This window comes from Pyricularia pennisetigena, chromosome 5, assembly GCF_004337985.1.
Source record: "Pyricularia pennisetigena strain Br36 chromosome 5, whole genome shotgun sequence".
NCBI lineage: Eukaryota > Fungi > Ascomycota > Sordariomycetes > Magnaporthales > Pyriculariaceae > Pyricularia > Pyricularia pennisetigena.
Window position 1 is genome coordinate 1,450,971 of NC_043743.1, and position 19,144 is coordinate 1,470,114.

General features: G+C 52.9%; 6 protein-coding genes across 6 annotated transcripts; 2 read left to right on the forward strand and 4 right to left on the reverse strand.

Moving 5' to 3' along the window:
• Positions 1–96: 96 nt before the first annotated feature.
• PpBr36_08383 (uncharacterized protein) lies at positions 97–2,625 on the reverse strand (the record flags this gene model as incomplete). Its single annotated transcript, XM_029895514.1, has 8 exons — positions 97–438; positions 522–753; positions 867–976; positions 1,058–1,157; positions 1,244–1,511; positions 1,641–1,707; positions 1,787–2,399; positions 2,480–2,625. The coding sequence occupies 8 exons, from the start codon at positions 2,623–2,625 to the stop codon at positions 97–99; spliced, it is 1,878 nt and encodes a 625-aa protein (XP_029747068.1).
• Positions 2,626–3,247: 622 nt separating this feature from the next.
• On the forward strand, positions 3,248–5,206 carry PpBr36_08384 (uncharacterized protein; the record flags this gene model as incomplete). The annotated part of the gene is made up of 2 exons (XM_029895515.1): positions 3,248–4,625; positions 4,698–5,206. 2 exons carry the CDS (start codon positions 3,248–3,250, stop codon positions 5,204–5,206), a joined length of 1,887 nt encoding a protein of 628 aa, XP_029747063.1.
• A 611-nt stretch (positions 5,207–5,817) lies between these two features.
• PpBr36_08385 (uncharacterized protein) lies at positions 5,818–8,591 on the reverse strand (the record flags this gene model as incomplete). The annotated part of the gene is made up of 2 exons (XM_029895516.1): positions 5,818–8,337; positions 8,412–8,591. The coding sequence occupies 2 exons, from the start codon at positions 8,589–8,591 to the stop codon at positions 5,818–5,820; spliced, it is 2,700 nt and encodes an 899-aa protein (XP_029747062.1).
• A 1,443-nt stretch (positions 8,592–10,034) lies between these two features.
• PpBr36_08386 (uncharacterized protein) lies at positions 10,035–11,021 on the reverse strand (the record flags this gene model as incomplete). The annotated part of the gene is made up of 1 exon (XM_029895517.1): positions 10,035–11,021. The coding sequence occupies one exon, from the start codon at positions 11,019–11,021 to the stop codon at positions 10,035–10,037; it is 987 nt and encodes a 328-aa protein (XP_029747065.1).
• Positions 11,022–12,613: 1,592 nt separating this feature from the next.
• Positions 12,614–14,596, reverse strand: PpBr36_08387 (uncharacterized protein; the record flags this gene model as incomplete). The annotated part of the gene is made up of 5 exons (XM_029895518.1): positions 13,992–14,596; positions 13,728–13,897; positions 13,263–13,610; positions 12,955–13,195; positions 12,614–12,890 (listed from the first exon to the last, which is right to left on the reverse strand). Exons 1-5 carry the CDS (start codon positions 14,447–14,449, stop codon positions 12,614–12,616), a joined length of 1,494 nt encoding a protein of 497 aa, XP_029747064.1. The 5' UTR covers positions 14,450–14,596.
• Positions 14,597–17,362: 2,766 nt separating this feature from the next.
• PpBr36_08388 (uncharacterized protein) lies at positions 17,363–18,300 on the forward strand (the record flags this gene model as incomplete). Its single annotated transcript, XM_029895519.1, has 2 exons — positions 17,363–17,772; positions 17,832–18,300. 2 exons carry the CDS (start codon positions 17,363–17,365, stop codon positions 18,298–18,300), a joined length of 879 nt encoding a protein of 292 aa, XP_029747061.1.
• Positions 18,301–19,144: the final 844 nt, after the last annotated feature.

Sequence of the window (19,144 nt, forward strand, 5' to 3'; positions counted from 1 at the left end):
GAGACCTGTCTGGGGAAAATGATGCTTCGCTGGCAAAAGAGAAAAAAAAAACAAGTAAGGGCTGTGTAAAGGCCGTCGTCACTCCTAAGCATTGCCTCAGGCGTAGGTGATGTGGGCGTTGTGCGAACCCTGCTTCCTGCCGTTGACCCAAAACACAAACTGCGGCGACGCGCCCGAGGGTATCATCTCGATCTCGTAGCTGAACTTTTTGAACTTTTTACCCTTGGAGTTGGCCCACGGCTCCAGGTCGGCGGGACGCACGTCGAGCGTGAAGCTCATCTTGCAGCTGAGCTTGACGCAGTCCTCCTTGCGGGGCGGCGGCTTCTCCCTGTCGCACTGGTACAGCTCGATCTCGATAGAGGGCTTGAGTCCCGTGTCTGGGTTGAGGAGCTCGTAGAACTTGTGGCGGACGGGCTTTTTGCTCGACACGCTCTGTCCCTATATGTTTTTTCATGCGCAGTTAGAGATGTCCTTTTTTTTTGGTAGAATAAAACGCAAAATGACCTAGAAAATATGCCCACCTTTTTCAAAAACCATTGCATTTGGTTGATAGCAAGATATGTAAGCTCTTGCTTTCCCCATGCCTTGTCCTCTTCCAAGTGCTTGCCCTGTTTGAACTCTTCGCGATAGACTATGCCAAGGCTGTCGCGAGACACTGTGGACGTGACGAGGATCCGTGAGTTGGCTGCCGGCAAGCTGCTCTCTGAAGCCAGGAAGCCCTTGATGACGGCGCCACGACAGATCGCAGTGCGGCTGCAAATAAAATATAAAAAAAGGCCAGCAGATGGTCAGCATTGCCTTTTCTCTTTTTTTATCAATCTGTCACACTGAAATTCACTCTCCACAAGCGGTCATATAGGACTCACGGTTTCATTCCAGTGGACTGCATGACGACGATGCCCGAGTTCGCATGGATGGCATCGAGGTGATGATATAGATGTGGGCTGCCTCCAAGACCACCGACGAGAATGATGCCCTATGGGCAGAGGTTAGTTCTCGGTCCAGGGGCCAGCGTCTCGCTACACACTCTAGGGTCCTTGCTTCAAGGCCAACTTACATTGACTTTTTTATGCTTGCGCATCGCCAGCTCAATCTGCTCGTTTACCAACTTGTCGATGCCAGCAAATGAGCCCTTGAAAGTCGACTCGACTAGCTTGCTGGCGGCCGGAGCGTTCAGAGTTAGCCCGTTGATGTGTTCAAGATTTTTCGACGTCGTGTCCAACAAGAGCTTGCTTCAACCTACGACGAGAGAAACATTCGGCCGTTCTTGATGTGCGGCTCCCTGGATGTATCGGTGAAGCTGCCCGAGCCAAGAAAGGCCTCGGCGGGGACGCGAACGGTGAATTCTTGAGCGGCGCCCGGCCTGAACTGTGGTTTGATGCCAGTTTCCCATTCTCCCTTGAGAAGCTCTTTGACGTCGGAAGGACTTAGACAGAGCCATCTATCCCCTAGTCGGTCTTTGCATAGCTTCTCGAACTCTGCATCGATGAAAGCGCCACCGCAAAGAGAACCTGGAAGATTGGGATGGATTAGCATATACTCATCTTTTTGTGCGTCAGTGTGTATGGCTATGTATGTGGTTGTGTGGGTGTGGGTATAGTTGCTGTCTCCGAGTGCGTGTATGGGTGTGCAAAACCTACCTTTGCCTTCAATGGCCTCACTCATCTTGATTGGCTTCACTTGGTCTATCTTGTAGGTTATGAGATCCTATGGAAAGCAGTAAGAGCGTTGTCTCGCCTGGATGAAAAGAAACAAGTTTACCTGGTAGTACGACAGCATCACTTACCACGGTACCACCTCCAGCGTCACAGATGATATAGATTCCACCCTTATCAACCTTCCGTGCGGTCTCAGTGAGGGTTGCCAAAGCAGCAGCCTCGGGCTCCGGAACAAAGGTCAACGTGGTCGGACCAGCGGCGCGCTTGTCGAGTATGCCGGCCTTCTTGGCAGCCTCTTCCATGGCCTGGCGTGCGTAACCCTTCCAGATTGCAGGCACGGTCAGCACGACGCTGAACTGCAAAGCGTTCACGACCAGCTCGCTGCGACTTCTGACGATGGTGTCCATGGTGTGCTTCCACAGCACTCTGAGGTAGTCGGCGATGACGTCGACGGCGGTTTTGTCGTGCATCTTCAAGAATTTGCGACTCTGGGCCAGGATGCTCGAGGAACGAAGAGCGCTGGGAACATCTTCGTCCTTTAGCAGAAGCAGCTTGAACCACTTGATAGGCTTAGCGTCTGAAGGAACCTCGAAGCCGCAGAGTGCCTCGCCGTTCTTGTAGAAGAGCTCGGATGGCGCCTTGCCCTCTTCTCTGCCTGTGCCGGGCCAGCTGTAGATGATGTTGATGGAATTGATGTCCTCCTCTAGCTCATTCACAGTAGCCCAGGCAACACCAGAGTATCTGCATGCAACGTGCGTCAGTTGGCTTTTCGTTGATAGGATCAAGGCTGGTTGAGAAAGGTATAATCGAGGTGACTGTACGTAGTTCCAAAATCTATGCCAATCACCAAGGTTCCATCTTCAGTGACGTCGTCTTCATCGTTGGAATCACGACCGTCACCATCCCAAGATTCCTCGGATTCAGAATCCGAGTAGAAGTCCGTGGGACGAGGTCGTTTGAGTGGCATCTTCCTGTAGGAAATTCAAGGTACAGTCAGCTGATAGTCTGAATGCTGAGATGATGGACCGAGTGGCCAGCCTTTAGTCTGCAAACAAAAAGGTTGAAGCGAGAAGGGATGGGGTTGAACTGTGTCTTGTTACTGCCGGTGGGAAAGCATGTATTAAAGTGAGAATGACGGAGGACAGGGTATGAGATATCAAGATATACAAAAACAAAAGTGGAGCACGCACCGCAAGATTACTTTGAAGTGAGTGGCAGCCAGTTTTTTTATTTCTCCCAAGTGAGAGGTAACTGAGTTGAAACTGAGCTAGCGTGTGCTGCCCTATGAGAAGTTAGTTGCCGGTCTGCCCTCAGCTTTAATTCCTCGACCCAAGGCTGACAAACAATCACCCTACCTTTTGCTTCGTTAACTGTTCCCAAACAGCAACAATCGACACATACCGCTCAAACTTCCTTTTGATATGCCTTCTCTTCGCAGTACTTCCATTTATTGACAAGTGCGAGTGCTGCCGCCAGGCTTCCTTGACATACAACATCACAACCATCTCCAAGTTTTGGCGAACCCGGCCACCATGTTGACCGACGAAAGACATGGTGCTTCGGAGCATAGCACACCTTATCAACTCGCCATGGCATCCAGCAACTTAGCGGCAGGTCAACATGATAATCCCATTAAAATTGAAGATGAGGAGAAGAGCCTATCTCATATCGATAATGAGGATGAAGATGTGAACCTCTTGCAAGTTGAAGATTCGTCTGTATCTTCTTCTTCTGAGAGCTACTCGACAGCAACAGACAGCCTTCAGAATTATCATCATGTTATTAAAGGCTGCAATTCTGTTGACACGCCTGCTGATACGCCTGTCAATGAAGCTCCAACCATGGCTGAGGGTCGTTCCACGACCCCCGTCCCTCGCTCAGTTACTGCTAACTTTGACAGTAATCCTGCTCATATTGTTGAGGGCTCGATGATTGATATTTCCGAGCCGCAGTCCTCTAGTCCGCTGGGATCCGAGGCCACTACCATTCCCGAGGCCGAAATCATGGACATCAGCTCTCGTCAAATGGCGCATGAGAACACCACCAAAAGACCGTTGGAAAATACGGACTCGGAGCAGCAGGACAAGAAGCGAAAGCCAGATGAGTCGTTTGACCCAGAAAGATCCGAAGAAATAATCCAACAGCGACTTTTTGAAGATCTCAAAGTTCAACAACACTATCGGGTGAAGGCGGAGTCCAGGGTCCAAACTCTGAAGGAAGAGCTGGAAAAGAGACAGGAGGCGCTGGAAACTGCCCAAGCAAAATCGGGGACCTGGCACGACAAGGCGGACGAGTTAGAGGAGCAACTACAGGATGCAATACAGGAACAGCGAAAAACAAAGAAGGAATGGATTTCGGCAAAGCAGCAGAGGACTAGAGCAGAAAACAAGCTAGCACTGCTTGAAAAACAATTCAAGAGGCTTCAGGACCGGCTGGCAGAATCCGAGAAGGAAATTTCCGCTGCACGCGCTGACCTTGCGAAGCAGAGAGACGTTCTGATTTTGAAGGATAAAAAGATGCAAGAACTCATCAGAGAATCGTATAATGAAAAACAACAGCGAGAAGCAGCTGAGCAAAAGGCCGGCGAGTTCAAAAAACGTTGGAAGCAAACAGCCCTCAAGTTGGACCGCAATACCAGGATCAAACCGCTGCCTCATCAAGTCAGCGACCAGGACCTGGTCGGCGAGGTGGAAAAGCTGAGATACAAGATCGCCAACTTTGCAGCGACGCACTTTGACGGGAAGCCTCTACGCCATCACGAGCCTGATCAGGACTTCTCGGAGATACTGAACAACCTAACCCCGGCCGATGTTGGAGCAGTTGGATATCTTCATTCGACGACTCGCTGTCCCAGCATTGTCCAGGCTTTTATATGGACCGAACTCCGTCAGGCCGTGTTTGGCTGCTTTCTTTGGGCCGAAAGGTGTAGCGAGCCGCTCTCTGATCTGGTTGAGGGAATGAGTAATTGTAAGTGTCAAACTGGCCGAGCTTACAGATTCTCGCGTTTCAAAAAACACTAACCTCACTTGTCCTCACAAGACGGCTCGAACTACCTCAAGTCACCGGGTACAAGCTTCGTCTTTCACGAATGGCGCGTCAAGACTGCAAACCTGATGGCCGACATGAAATCTGGCTTTCCCGAGCTTCATCAAAATAGGGGAAAAGAAAAGAGCCGCATCGCGAGCAAAATAAAGGAGAAGCTTGTACCCTTCCGCAGGACTCAGATGCCAGGAGTTTTTGCCCAGGAACTGCAGGCCATCGTTGACCAAGCTGCAGCACTCGATATGGAGATGGCCAGGCAGCTAGCACATCTGAAGTGGCTGTCCCCAGATTGTCGTGGACACTGCTCGTTCGACGAGGAGACCATGGCACTAGACAAAGGCGAAGATCGGTCCACTCGCCCCGGAAGGGTGCTACTAGTGGTGGCGCCGGGCCTGACGAAGTGCGGCAAATCGACGGGCGAGGACTTTGACCGCGAGAGCGTGCTGCTCAAGGCGGAGGTGACTTGTGATCTTGCCCCGTTGGTGCGCGGGATTCAGCATCAGTGAGACTTGGAAGCTTGCAAGGAGTCATGGACCGCCTGGTTAGGAGGGGGTTTGAGGGGGCTTTCTTGCTAGCCACTAAAGGTGGTCTTTTCTTCAATCATGGAGGCGCAGAAAGGGGCAAAGATGAGATGGAAGCATTATTGCCAGACAGACAGACAGACTGGGCTTTTTAAGATCGAATTACACTGAAATGCCAGCGATGAGTTTGCACGGCCACGGATGTCCCTATAGCAACCCTAAAAAGAAAATGGAAGAGAGCCCAGAGGAGGAAAAGAGAAACATGACCCATCCATAAATGAGACAGAAATGATAAAAACGCCTTCAACGAACCTTGAAATGCCGCCATGTTCATAGCAATCATAACCACGTAAAAGGGCATGAAGTTACAATGGTTGTAGAGAAGAAGAAAAAGTACCCCTCGAATAGAAGCAAAGCAGACAACCCCTGACAACAGCCACTTCTGCTGACAAAAAAAAAAAAAAAAAAAAAAAAAAACGATTACGCTTGCTTATTCCACTTGGACTCACCATAACCCCCTTTCCTATCGAACTTTTAGAAAACAAGTATCCAACCTTGTTTGTTTTCCGCCACTTTTCCTTCCCCGACCTGTTTCTTCAGCTCCCTCGGGACGGCGACACTGCAACCTCACCCGAAATCAGCGTCTTGAGCTCCCAGGCGTTGAGCGTGCTCCGCCGCCGGGAGGCGACCTTCTCGGCCCGCCTGCCGCGCTTCCGCGGGCTCAGGTCCTGCGGCTTATCCACGACGGCACGCACCGTGGATCCCGTGCTGCTCCCCTTGTCCTCGCTGCCGCCCGAGACGGCCAGCTCCGGCAATGGCGAGCGCGCCCCTCCCGCCGCCATCCTCCTGACCGGCTCTACGCCGCTGTCTATACTCCTGACGCTGGCCCCACCCTGCTCGCTGTCGTCTGCCGACTTGGTGGTCCCGTTCGAGGCCGTCCGCGACGCCGGGGCTGTGCCTGCTGCTGCTGCTGCGGCGGCGGCGGCGCCGAGACCACCGCGTCCGAGGCGTGCGGCCTTGAGCTTGGCGCGCACCCTGGCGGCGTCGGCTTCCCGCTCCGAGGCGGCGAGCTTGGCCTGTATGGTTGCCATGGTCAGCGGGCTCTGCGGCACGCCGTTGGCGTTGGCTGTGCGGGGTAGGGGGAGGCGGGATGAGGAGGGTGGCGGGACCACTATGGCCATCTTGGATGGCGTCGCTGCGGTCTGCCTGGTCGCGCGGGTGGGCACCGGTGGTGGGGGCATCTCTTTGGCACCGGCGCCTCGCTTGGGCTGGGTCGAGGTGGTGGTTTCTTGTATTTGCTGCTCCGGGAGGCTTTTGCTAGGAGCATGTGTTTTCGTCTCCCTGTTGCTGGTCACGGCCCTGCTGGCTGCTGCTGCTGCTGCCGCCGCTCTGGTGGGTCTGGTCGTCGCCATGCTTGTTGCTGGCCGCGTCGGTCTCCTCGACGAGGGCTGCTGCTGCTGCTGCTGCTGCTGCTCGGCAGTCTTTGCTGTGTTGCGCTTCTTCGCCGGTGGAGGCTGTGCGGCCTTTGTGCCCGAGGTCGGGGCCGACGCATCCGACTTGACGAGCTTGATGCTCTTCTCGGTCGTTGTGGAGGTGGTCGACGCATAGGACGCAGCCGAGTTGGGTCTAGAGGGCATTTCTTGCGGCTTTGGACGAGTCGCCGCAGCCGTCTGGCGCTGTCTTGGCTCGGCCTTCTTGGCCACGCGTGCTGGAGGTTTAGGGGGCGCCTCCTCCACGGCAGAGGCCGGATCGTATGTGTTTTCCTCCGTAATCGCCGAGAAATCTCCTGGTCGCTTGCGGGAACGTGAGGGCTCTGGACGGCGTCTGTTGCCTGCCGTTTCCGAGTCTTTTAGGGGGCTGAGCTGGGGTGGCTCGGGTAATGGGGACGAATCGAGGGTCTCCATCATCATCGACTGCTCCAGGATCTGCACGTTAGGCTCCGAAACGTCCAAGTCGTGGATGTCGACCTCGTCTTCAAAGATGCTAGACTCGGAGTCGGAGTCGGAGTCATCGTTGTCATCGTCCTCGGCTAGGTCCTCATAGCCAGGCGCCGGGACGAGGTGTAGTGACTCTGCCGGGCTCGGGATCATGTGGGCACTGGACTTCTCCTCACGCTGCTCCTCCTTCAATTCCTCGTCGTCTTCCTCCTCTTCTTGAACCGATCTCAGGTTGAAGTTGATGGGCGCGACACGCAAGCCGAGACCCTGGGCCGTCTCGGCAACATGTCGTACGCGCACTGGACTCAAACGCAGACCCATCTTGAGTTCCTCCATGTTGACCGATTTCCCGCTCGACGCCATCCTACGACGCCAGCCGTCAATCAGGTGTACTGCCTCCTTCCACCTCGTCTCCATCTTCTCCCAGCCTTCTCGTAACCTGTGGATCTCTTCGTCACGCACCATAACCTCCTCTATGGGAACAAAAGAGGGGTTTGTGAGGATTGTGCGAAGATGCTGGAGCACCGCCTCGAGCTCAGTCTCCAGGTCCTCCACTGCTCCCGGGAGCAGTGAAGCTTGAGCGTTGTTGGACTCCGCAGTCGGTGTCCCCTCGTACCCGCTCATATCCTTGAGGTTCGACTCCACCCGCCTGACCAGAGCCATCAGGGCCTCGTTATCTGCACTCAGCCCCTTTGCAAGCTCGGCCAGGAACGAGTTCGACTCCTGGCGGAGATCATAGTCATCACAGGCCGTAGCGCCCTGCTCCAGCCCCGCAGCGGCCTGCCCCTCGTTACCATCACCACCCATCTCGCCCGTGACCGTGATGCTCGTGACGGCTGTCCCCCTGCGCTCCCCACGCGCCCTCCCGGCATCGAGCACGGCCTTCTTGAGCGCTTCGATCTGCCTATCCCGCTTGCGCACCTCGTTGGCGCAGGCCCCGCGCGTCTGGGCCACGAGGGCCTTTGTCCGCGCCGCATCGTCCTTGAGCTTGTGGATGGTGGACTCGGCCTGCGACAGCTGGGCGCGCTGGGCCTGGCTTGCTGCTTCGGCCGTCTGCAGCCGCCGTTGCGCGTCGGCGTGCGCGTCGCACTCGCGCTGGAGGTGGTTTGTCTGGTGGAGGTTCTCGGCGCGCAGGGTTCGGAGGGTTTGCGAGAGGGCCTCGCGGTGTTCGGCATCTCGCTGCGTCGAGAGCGAAAAGGGTCAGCATGTAAATGGCAGGAATTGTGGGTTATGGGATGGGGACATGAACGTACATCTCTCCGCAGGATTAGGTCGTTGACTACTCCCATTATCCTGCTCATCGTGTCGCTCAAGTCTCCGCCGCTCATTGGGTCTGCAAAGTCGATGGTCGAGCCATCGCGAAGCAGTCCTCTCGAAAGAAGCTGGTTGTTGATGTACAGCGATGCTGTCCTCAGGTTGTCCGTGTCGGCCATCGCGATATCTTGGTCTGCTTGACCGTTTTCATTCCGGGTTGGAGGGCAATGACAAAACCTGAAGAGGAGAGAAAGGACGGGCAATGCTAGCCTAGGGATTCTTCCCAGTCCAAAAACGTCTGCTTCAGTCAAGGCCCATAGGTATGCAGGCAAAACAACGACAGACCCAGAGTCAAAGACGGTGAGGCTGAATCAGGTTGCTGCAGGTGAAATTGACGTCAAAGGAATTGGGTGTAACGGCTTTGAAAGGGGGAAACAAAAAATAAAAAACGTCAAAAGAACGGCTCCAAGAATGCGGATGAGAAGCCACTTTTTTTTTTTTCTTCCATTCGGTGGATAAGGTAAGGTAATACCTTCGCTACGGAAAGGAAATCGGGGATCCCGCAGACGACCCTGCAGTGGCGGCAATCAATAATTCCCAACTATCATCCACAGCCTGTTTCTCGATTTGGCTTCGCGTGTTTGTGTGTTTTCCCGGGACGCGCCAAGAGGCGGCCCTAGCTTCACGCTGTTGCCCAGCAACGCCCGACATCCTTGGGCACCCATATCCACTTGGAACTTTTCGAAGCATCCACATACGAACACTCAACCTTACGCACTGATGTCAGAAATTTTGTTTCTCACGAATCGACTCATGCCACGTCGGGTTGCTTCCTTAGGCGGGCAAGCATGTTCCTGTTAGTCATTTCGGGAGAAGCATAAATATGGCTGTCCATCATGTTGTTTACTATTGGCCGGGTTGCCGGGACATTGTGCTCCCTCATACATTTCATAACTCGGTTGCCCCAGGCTTTGTCGACATAATAGCGTCCTTCCGAGCCGTGTCGTGCAGTCTATGTCCAACATGCAACCAGGCGACCAGCCAGATCGGACGCCACCCAACCGATCATCCACCACATCTGCCACTTCTTCACCTTCTAGCGCGGGCCCCAATAATACCCCGGACTCGACGCCGATGTTTCAGGTCCCACCGTTTCTTGCCCATTCATTCGTTGGACTTGCCAATATCAAAAAAAAAAAAAAAAAAAAAAAAAAAGAGCTTTCCTAAATGCATAAATCAACATCAACAGTAAGCATCGACTTTTTGTCCTGAACATATCAACGAGGACAACCAGTTGGAGATCTCCAATTTCTTTCTTTTCCTTTTTTTCAGACACGATTGAGAAGATTGGTATACGCGGTTGTTTTCGGCAGTCATCAGGCTCCCGATTCAGTACATGGTACATCCTCACCGGTGCCCGATGCTTCGCTGGCCCCGCGGGCGTCATCATGTAAGGAAGGTCACGGGCCAAGTTTGAAAAGGAGTAGCGTAGAGCACAGATGCGTACCTTTGAATTAGCATGTGCCAGACATTGGCCGAAAGGCAGTGTTCGTGGTCGTGACCCCAGCACGGACGGTTGAGATATCTCGTGATGTAATATCGATGACGCACAAAGTCAAGCCTCATGCTTCCGGCTTGAACTTGCCCTTCTTCTCCTTCATGGCCGATACCTTCTTCCGATCCTCCTCGAACCGGCGGATGAGGTCGGCCTGCTCCGCCTTCTTTTGCTCGCGCAGCTGGAACCGGTAGAAGCCGCCCAGTTCCTGCCTCTTGCGCTCTTCCCTCTCCGCCAACCTCCGCCTCGCCTCCTCGGCCTCGTCCCTCCGTGCCGGAGCAGACCTGCCCGCGCCGCGCACCACCGTGACGAATCCGTCCTCGTCCGGCTCGCTGCGCATCCTCTTGGCCAACTCGGCCGCTTCCCTCTCGCGCTTGTTGAAAAGAATAAAGAATGAGTCCACCGCCGACTGCACTGCCGCCTTGTCAGGGAAGCACAGCCTGTTGTGCTCACGCAGCCACGGGGCGCCCAGCTGCGTCGCTGCAGACTCGTCCACGCCGGCCCCCCATACGGGGTACTTTTTGGACTTGTGCACCTTGCCAACGGCCTTGAGCACTACCCCAACGCTCCGCTCGTCCGCCAGCAGCACGACCGCCGTGCCACCGCTGCCGTGCAGCCGGCGCGGCCACGTCTCGAAGAGCGTGTGCGCCGCCTGCTGGTCGTCCTCCTCCTCTTCCTCCTCGGCCTCGCCGCGTTTCCTCTTCTTCGAGGATCCGTGCGCTGTCTGCGCCAGCCTCAGCGCCTGTGATGGCCGCAGCGAGGACGACTCGGCGGCTCGCCGCCTGCGGTCATCGTCGAAGGAGATGCTTTCAAACTTGCCGGCGCCGGCGAGCGCGGCGAACACGGCGCGGAAGTGCGCCTCGGTGCTGTCCACGGGCACATTGGCCAGGAAAAGGCTGCGGTCGTCGTCGGGCGTCGGGATCTTGGGGGCGTTACGTCGCACGTAGACGTAGTGCAGGGCGGCTTTTGGGTATGCTCGCGTCGGCGGGAAGGAGATGGGGAGGATGGAGAAGTCTCCGATGGAGCTCCTGGTTGAGGCTGATGCTTCTTTCATTTCGACCGTTTGTCCTGGCTTGTGATTGATCAAGTCAGAGTAGTTTAAATCAACCAGGATGCCTGCAGGCTTTGGAGCACAATGTCGCTGTTGGTAGAATGTCGGCTTTTCCTTGGTCTGGGCTCATTTGCGCCAGGCCACAAAATTTTGGTCCCGCACCAGCTGCTTATCTTATCTTCCCCGGATTTTAGACTGGCTCATTATCACCCAGGCAAGCCAGCCGCCAGGGTAGGTAATTATTATTACATAGCCGGTGTGACGCCTCCCTTCCCCACCCACTCTTTCGTACGGTCGCGTTAGTGTTGAGCTTTCCCTAGGTTTCTCTGACTACCTGGCAATCTGGGTGCGTAGTACCAGAGCTGGCAAACAACTTGAGTGGTTTTTTTCTTTATCTGGCGAAATGTCTCCCACTTTGCATTGACGTCCGCTTGTTCGGATGAAACCCCGCATTTTAAGTCTGGTGACCGAGTATATATATATGTCGCAACACATCTTGTTTGTCTCTGGTACTCGGCATATGGTTTCAACGGCACAGGGAAGTCGTCCTGGACCTCTCTATACATGGGAAGCCTACCACAGCACAAACCCAGTGACCATTATCCACATATTCGCCGGCCATCTCTCTAGGTTCAGTGGCCGCTCGCACATAAATGAGCTTTTTGGGGAGAATAAATCCCGAAGCCAGGTTTTGAAACGCGCGGATCCAGTCAACTGATCTTCTATTTAGCATTATAGCCTGGGGCTGACCACTATGCGCATCTTCCGATCGGATCTAAATTGACCAACAAAACCCCCTTGCCAAATTCAATTCTGGCAGTCTACGTTCGAGGCACTAGGTGGGCCTCCTTTGTCTTACTCTGTGGCGGGGAGCAACACGCGAATTGTGGAGGAGGATATCTTTATTTGTTTCTTTCAGCCCGTGAAGTGGTATATTCAGCCTCATAGATATTTTACATGCAACGAGTTTGACGCGTAATGGACACTTCCAGGCTGCTAAACTCTTCAGCCTTTCCATGCTCTTCACGGCACGGGACCATTTACATATATCATGGCGAGGCAAATAGATAAAGACTTAGCTACTATAGACTCTGCTCGTTTACAGAGCAACAAGGCGAAGAGTAGATCATAACAAAAAAAAAAGCGCCTCCGTGTTGGTATTTACAAAACGCTGTTTGCAAGCCCTTGGGTCCCAAACGTCCTCTTATATAGTGGCAGCCTGTTCAGGCACGCCGGCCCATGATAGTGTGCCGTATCTCACAATCGTCCGGGCTCAACACCTCTGTATGATATCGCGGAGGTTATCCCATCCCCCAGCCTCAAATCCCGGCATGTTGGGGTGATGCCATGTTTGGACTGTAGGAGAGCACGTTTCAAGGTACGCAGTCCCAACTGACCTGCCCACTTCAGTTGGTATTACATTTCTGCCGCATGTAGCACTATCCAATTTCTCCACGTTCAACTGAAAAAGGTAGATGTAGAAAATGTGTACTAATATTGTGTATGTACGGAGTCACATTTGTGTTACCACACGGATGATATATATCTTACTTTCCAACTTCTGTCTCCATTTCTCTTTCTATCCGACCTCCTGCTCAAACACGCAGGCCTTGCTTAGCCGGGTCCACACCGCGCTCCTGGCAGTATTTGGCAACTTCCTTGGCCAGAGTCTCCCTCTGGCGGGTGGCCAGGTCCATGATGTCCTCCACAACCTCACCCAGCTTCTCGCCGTTCTTCGTCGAGATTTCATAGACGTTGACCATCTCATCGAGGACGGCAGTCAACTGGTTCGGCAGCCATGTCACAATAGGACTGCCACCGGTGGCCGTAGGGTGGCTTGTCTGCTTGAGGATGAACTCCCTCGTGAAACACCTAATAATCAAGTTTCACTTGAATTAGTTTGGCTCTTGACCATCTACCAGGGAAGTGAGCTTACCAGTGGCGCCACCTGAACTCGCGAATTCTGTCTAGGCACTGAATCCATAACGCCTTGGACTGGGTGAGAGCTGCCTCATCAGTGTCATCCTCGGCTTTGTCCAAGCCCAGGGCGAACTGCTTCAAGCCGTAAGAGGCTGAGCTGTTGTTAACCCATTCTATCCACTGGCGGTGGTTGCTGGGCCTGTATTGCCGGAAGTCCTTTAGGATGTCCGTCAACGGTGTCTGGGGCATAGGCAATCCTGCGCGGCATCGTGTTAGCAAACGTCGAGTCCCGAGGTAGGCAACTCAGGTGGTTGGTTTCCTTACCGAAAACCGAGTCACACGTAGGTATGATGCTGTCATTAGCACCCGATTCGCCGCGGAAATCCCAGCGCTCGCCGTTGCTGACGCCCTCGTACTCGACTCCGTTGGGGAACATGCTCTGCGAGGTGATGCCGAATATGAAAGTACGGAAGGAGGTATAACTGCGCGGCTTGGACTTTTGCCACATGGTGTCCATGACCTCGTTGATCTTCTTCATCGCCTCGAGGATCTTGGCCAGACCACTGTTGACCTTTTCGCGGCGCTCCTTGGAGGTGCCAGGAGCGGCGACTTTGCAGGCATCAAGCGCCTCCACAACACCCGTGACAAGCGGCCCTGAGTTGCGTACCATGTCTGTTATGGATTAACAAGTTAGCAAGATAGGGTTCTACTTAACTATATATGTGTTTATATATATATATATATATATATATAGTAAGGTGGATGAATAGGGGTCAATGCTTAGCTTACCGATATGGACAAGGACAAAACCCGCCTCAGAGGACGAGGGGTCAAGGCCATGTTCAAAGGCTCGGATCAACCTCAAGTTGTCATACTCGAGGCCCCTAGCAGGCTCAACCAACTTGTAGTTGTAGAGAGCATATGACCCGGCGTACTCCATGAAAGGTTTGAAGCCGGTACTATATGATGGTTAAGGGTTAGGGTTGGTATAGGTGGTACTATAGTAGACCAATGACATGTCATGACAATATGTATTATACAAGGCAGACTTACAGTTCAGCACAACGAGCAATAGGACGAGCAATGTTGGCAGGCAAAACGTCCCGCCCGAGGCCATACTCCTCACCCTTGATGAAGCGCTGATGGCAGGGCTCAAGGAGGTATGCTGAGGCAAGGAAGGAATAGTCACGGTACAAAGCATTCATCAGGGGTAGGTCGTCCTTGTACTTGTCCATGGCCTCGGTGAGGTCAGGCAACTCTGCTTTGACCACGTCGCCGAGTCTGCCATCAGCGAGAAGACCTGGTTCCCCTGACAACGTCTTGACGGGCATGCGGTTGAGGATGGACTCAAGGGGGTCGAATTCGGAGGGCAGGGTGACGACTGGGTCCATTCGGGGAAGGAACCCTCGGCTTTTGGACACCATGAAGGCCTGGAGGGACTTGTCCTCTGGCCTGGCATCGTCAAGGACGAGGAAGTCAGGTGCAGGGGCAAGGCCTTCGAGAGAACCCATTGTGAGTAGTGAGAGGGATACAGTAAGTAGATGAGGACCAGGGTTAAGAATATGATCAAAGTGGTAAATCAGGGTGGATGAGAGCGTTCGAATGTGTAGGGAGGTGGTGGTGTGCACGTGATTGGATACGAGGGTGGTTGATGGCTTGTCATTTCAAAGCTCCAACACCCGGCGGCGGTGCGTCGTTTATACAAAATGGCCGGAATGCTCCCGGCCATGTGGCCGGCCGTAATTCCGTAATTCTCGACGATGGGCGAGTGACCTGTTATTACGTACAAAGCTCGGCACTCACCATAGCACTAGTCAGGCAACCGATAACAGTGACCCAGAGAAACGCAGGAGCGGCTTGCTCATATGCTACAGTCATTAGCCCTAGCATCTACTGTAATAATCTGTCGGAGGATAGTTCTCAAGAAGCAAGTTGCAAAAACCGTCTAATAAACTTCCGCCTTACTAAGAGAATATACGCCGTGATAAGTGATAAGGAAGCTCAATATGTCCGACGCGGCTATAATCGGCAATGGCGGTCTGAGAATGCTCATATGACTTCTAGCTTGCTACAGACAAGCTATCATCAATCTTTCTCGTAAAAATACTCTTTTCGTTTTGGTGTTGCGCGGGAACAACCAACGGCCCCAGGCCAATTTACGTAGTCAGCTCCCCCACAATCTATACCCCGGACCCTACATATGGGTTTCACGTGAGTCTGCTTATCTTGGCACGATCTGATTGGCCTGTTCAATGTTGAGCTAAGTGCAACAACCTAGCAGGCTTTCAGGTCTGGAGACTATATGTATAGCGCAACAAAATAGTCGCGGTATGCCTCGATGTGGTTATCATTTCATGTATACCTATGGCCGTGCTGCGGCCTTGAAAGGAAAGAATCGGGTCCTGGGGGCTGTTTCCGTGTGCATTGTGACAGTTGACTGACTAGATCCGTTCCAGAGCTCCACAATATGACAACTGACTCGATTCGACACAATCTCAGCATTAATGAGTGATTACCCATCGTTTGGCTTCATTCAATATTGCTAGGTAAACACGGCGGGGATGCGTCTTAGCATTACCCTAGGGGCTCCTTGTTGGGATTACTACGATAGGTCTTGACTAGCCTCCTGTCAGATTTAACATCTCAAGGACGCTGCCCAGGCAAACTGCGGTGAACCTATCGCTTGCTTAAGCAGCTAGCTAAGACGGTAGTCAACTAAGGTCGCTACCCCTTATCTACGTGGCTACAATGCAAAACTTGGAATCTTGGTATATCATCTACCTAGATATAGGTAATCCGGTAGACCGAAATTCGCCGAAGCTGTCAACTGCAACTGGAGGGTTGTTTCCCGACGGAGAGTACCTCCGCCAAGGCATCTCACTTCTCTCGTACTGCCTTCTACAGCTTGCTTCATAAGCTCAGCTCCTTAAAGTTGAGCTTCCCACCGTTTGTTTGCGTTCTCTCATTCTATTTTCGTTGTCTTTGAATCTAAATTGATGATCTTCAACTTAGTTATCGGGTTGCACATAGGTTACCACTTGCTTTGGCTTGCGTTCCTTTGGATTTCATCAGAGGATATACTCTCTCTCTCTCTTTTCCAACCCCACTTAAAACTTCACCACCTACTGGTTCAGAGTGCCTGTGTCAACTCATTCGTGAGATCATCATGCACTGTACAGGTACAAGTACCAAAAGTTCACCTACAATTCCTTCCCGTAGTTCACGATTCATCACATTTCTATTTCGCAAATCGTCACCCACATGCCTAATGAGGGCTCACTCCGACTGCGCTGTATTTTGCGACCGATGGCTTGACCCAAATCCACTCTTTATTCAGGAAATGCGCAGAGCATGAGAGTATAACTTCGAGCGCTTTTCCAAACTGGGCGCGATTGTCTTGAATAAAGTAACAAGGCCGCGTCAAGGTGACAAAGCAGTAGCAGAATTGTTTTGCGAAACACTTTCGTTCTCTACCCGGACTAGACCAGACTAGAAAAAGCTCCAGCCTGTTGCCTTGAATCTTGAATGCAGCCTGTCAAGGTCTCTTAACCGAAGCTCTAGGTATCCATTTGGGGAATTGACGCTGCGCTCTGAGCTTGGTCTGCTACGGTACCGGGGACGATGATGGTCCGAAGATCGGGCAACCTTTGACAGCTCCCTTGTCATCAGAAAGACTTCGTGTATCGTCACACGCTTAGTCACGTGACTATCTCAAAGATGGTGAAGTGGCCCACCCGAAAATAAATTTCTACGCGTGTGACTTTGAGTTTGGCGCGACTCTGAGGTACCTGTGCTATTGCCTCAGGCAACTAGCACTGTTCCAGCTCAACACCCGCTCGCTCGCATTAGGCAAGCTTCCACTCGATTGATCGCGCGCCGTTTTCCAGGAGACGTCGACAATCGATGCTGCCAAAACCCCATGTGCCAGCAATGGACGCCCAAGCTTTGAGAATGCCTCATCCCACACAAATAAAATCAATCTCCCCCCTTACCATCCCACAACATGTTTCCCATTTCCTTGTCCCATCATTACCATCACCAACCTCACCACCAACGCCATCATCATCACCACCGCATCGCCCTCAACTGAATTTTCCAAACCCGCCTTGACGACGCAACACAGTATTACAGGTTGCCTGCCGCCAACTTTTGTTTGCAGAGCCTACAACTGACGCCAAAAGTCACTTGAGCGCCTGACAAGTCATCGTCCCACCCATTGTTGTCATCAACACGACCTTTCAGACCTCATCACCCGTGCGGCCTGACAAAGCTGTCAAAAAAACTGAACCTCGTTGCCGACGTGCAACTTTTTTCTTTTCTTTCTCGGACTGGAGTAGTGCAACCATCAAGATTATCATCGCCAATCGATCGCTCTCCCTACCAGATCTAAAGACGTCCAAGCATCCTTCATTGACAAAGCCGTCATGGCCCCATCAAACAAGACTGCGGCCTCGGCGGCCGGAAAGGAACGACGCAAATCAGACAAGATCTCGGAGCAGACAAGGCCTGGATTGGTTACATTAATCGTCCCTGCAGAAAGGCTCCGTGCCATCCTCGAGCCTACACCATCGGCACCCCCGTCAGTTAAGGAAGAGACACCAGCCAAAGACTCCCCGGCCCCTTCCACCACGGATGCTGCGGCGCCAACAGAAAACGCGCCTGGCTCTGCACCAGATACCCCCAATGCCAACGGCTCCTCTACACCAGTGCCACCTTCAGTCATGGGCCCACCAACCGAAGCTCCCAAGAAGAAGGGCAAGAGGGCTAATGGCAATGGTGTCGACGTCCCTGTCAAGATTAGGGGCAAGCCGGGACCCAAGAAGAAGGCCAGGCTGTAAGTATTTTCTCCCGTCCAGTGCCCCAAAGCGACCAAAGCTGACATGCCTTCCATAGTGATGACGGTTCTCTCGAACCCGGTCGAGCCGGTGGACTAGGACACAAACTTGGACCCAAAGCAAACCAGGGTGCCATCAACGCAGGACTGCGCGCTCTTGATCGCTCCGGCAAACCGTGTCGGAAGTGGAGTAAAGGCGGTTTTCAACTCAAGAGTTTTACTGGCGTCACATGGGCTCTGCCTCGTTGGACTGCACCCCCCAGAACCAAACCTGAAGAGGCTACCTCCAACCCTGAACCACAAACCGACTCCGCCCCAGCCTCTACCGGCGGCAATGGCAGCAACAAGGAGAACGGTGCCGAACCCACGCCTGACTCTGCAACTAATGGCACCCCCGCCCTGAAGGAAGAGAACGGAGCATCAAACAGTGACAAGGCTAACAGTAACAACGGAGGTGATGTCGAGATGCAAAACGCACCTAGTCTTGAGGATAACTCCCCAGCTCCGCAACCCATCGCCGCCAATTAATTTTTGCCTTTGAAGGAGGGCGTTCTTTGCTTCAAACCTTGGTATACCTACCTTTAGATGTAACATCATCAGCTCTTGTGGGCTTCATTCCTTTGCTTTTATGTTCACGCACACTGGATAGACGCTGCGTTCGGCGTTCAGAGAAGTAACGGTTCCAGCGTTACTTGATATGGAGTTGAAGGAGTTCGGAATTGATATTCTCTTGCCTTGCTCGCTGCCTATTGTAGCTGGGGACATGTATAATACGACGAATAAAAGAGACATAATCACTGGCCGGGGTGTCTTTCAGTGTTCTTCATGGCCCGACTGTGTTATATGGAGCGCTATGATATTTTCTTTCCCCCCACCCCCCGAAAGGCTTCTGGCCAACTTGTTCAAGGTATACTTATCATCTGACGTCTCCAGTTATCTACAAAGAAATGACCATAAAGATGACCAGCGTCAACAAGGCACGGCTTGAGGTACAATGTGTTGAGTATAGCATGGCACTGGAAGACCCTGCCTAGTCAGCATTCCCTTTCATTTGTGACTAGTACCAAATATTCATTCCTCGACTTAGTTTTCGTCTTTGGGCCCAACTCTTCCTCATCAAATCAAGTATGAGCACGTCCTTCTCAAGAGAACTTATGCCGCTATCCATCACAGGGGAGTGCGATAATGATACACAACGACGACGAACTATGTCTGCCCATGGACAGACGCAGCAAAGTTAAGACTCAACACATTGGGATTCACAACTATTGCCGGGTGCTATGCCGATCCAACGAGGGATAAATTAGCAGCGTGGCACTGGGAAGCTTGCTTCTCCATCTGAGGAAAAAATATAGGCGAATGAGCACTGCCC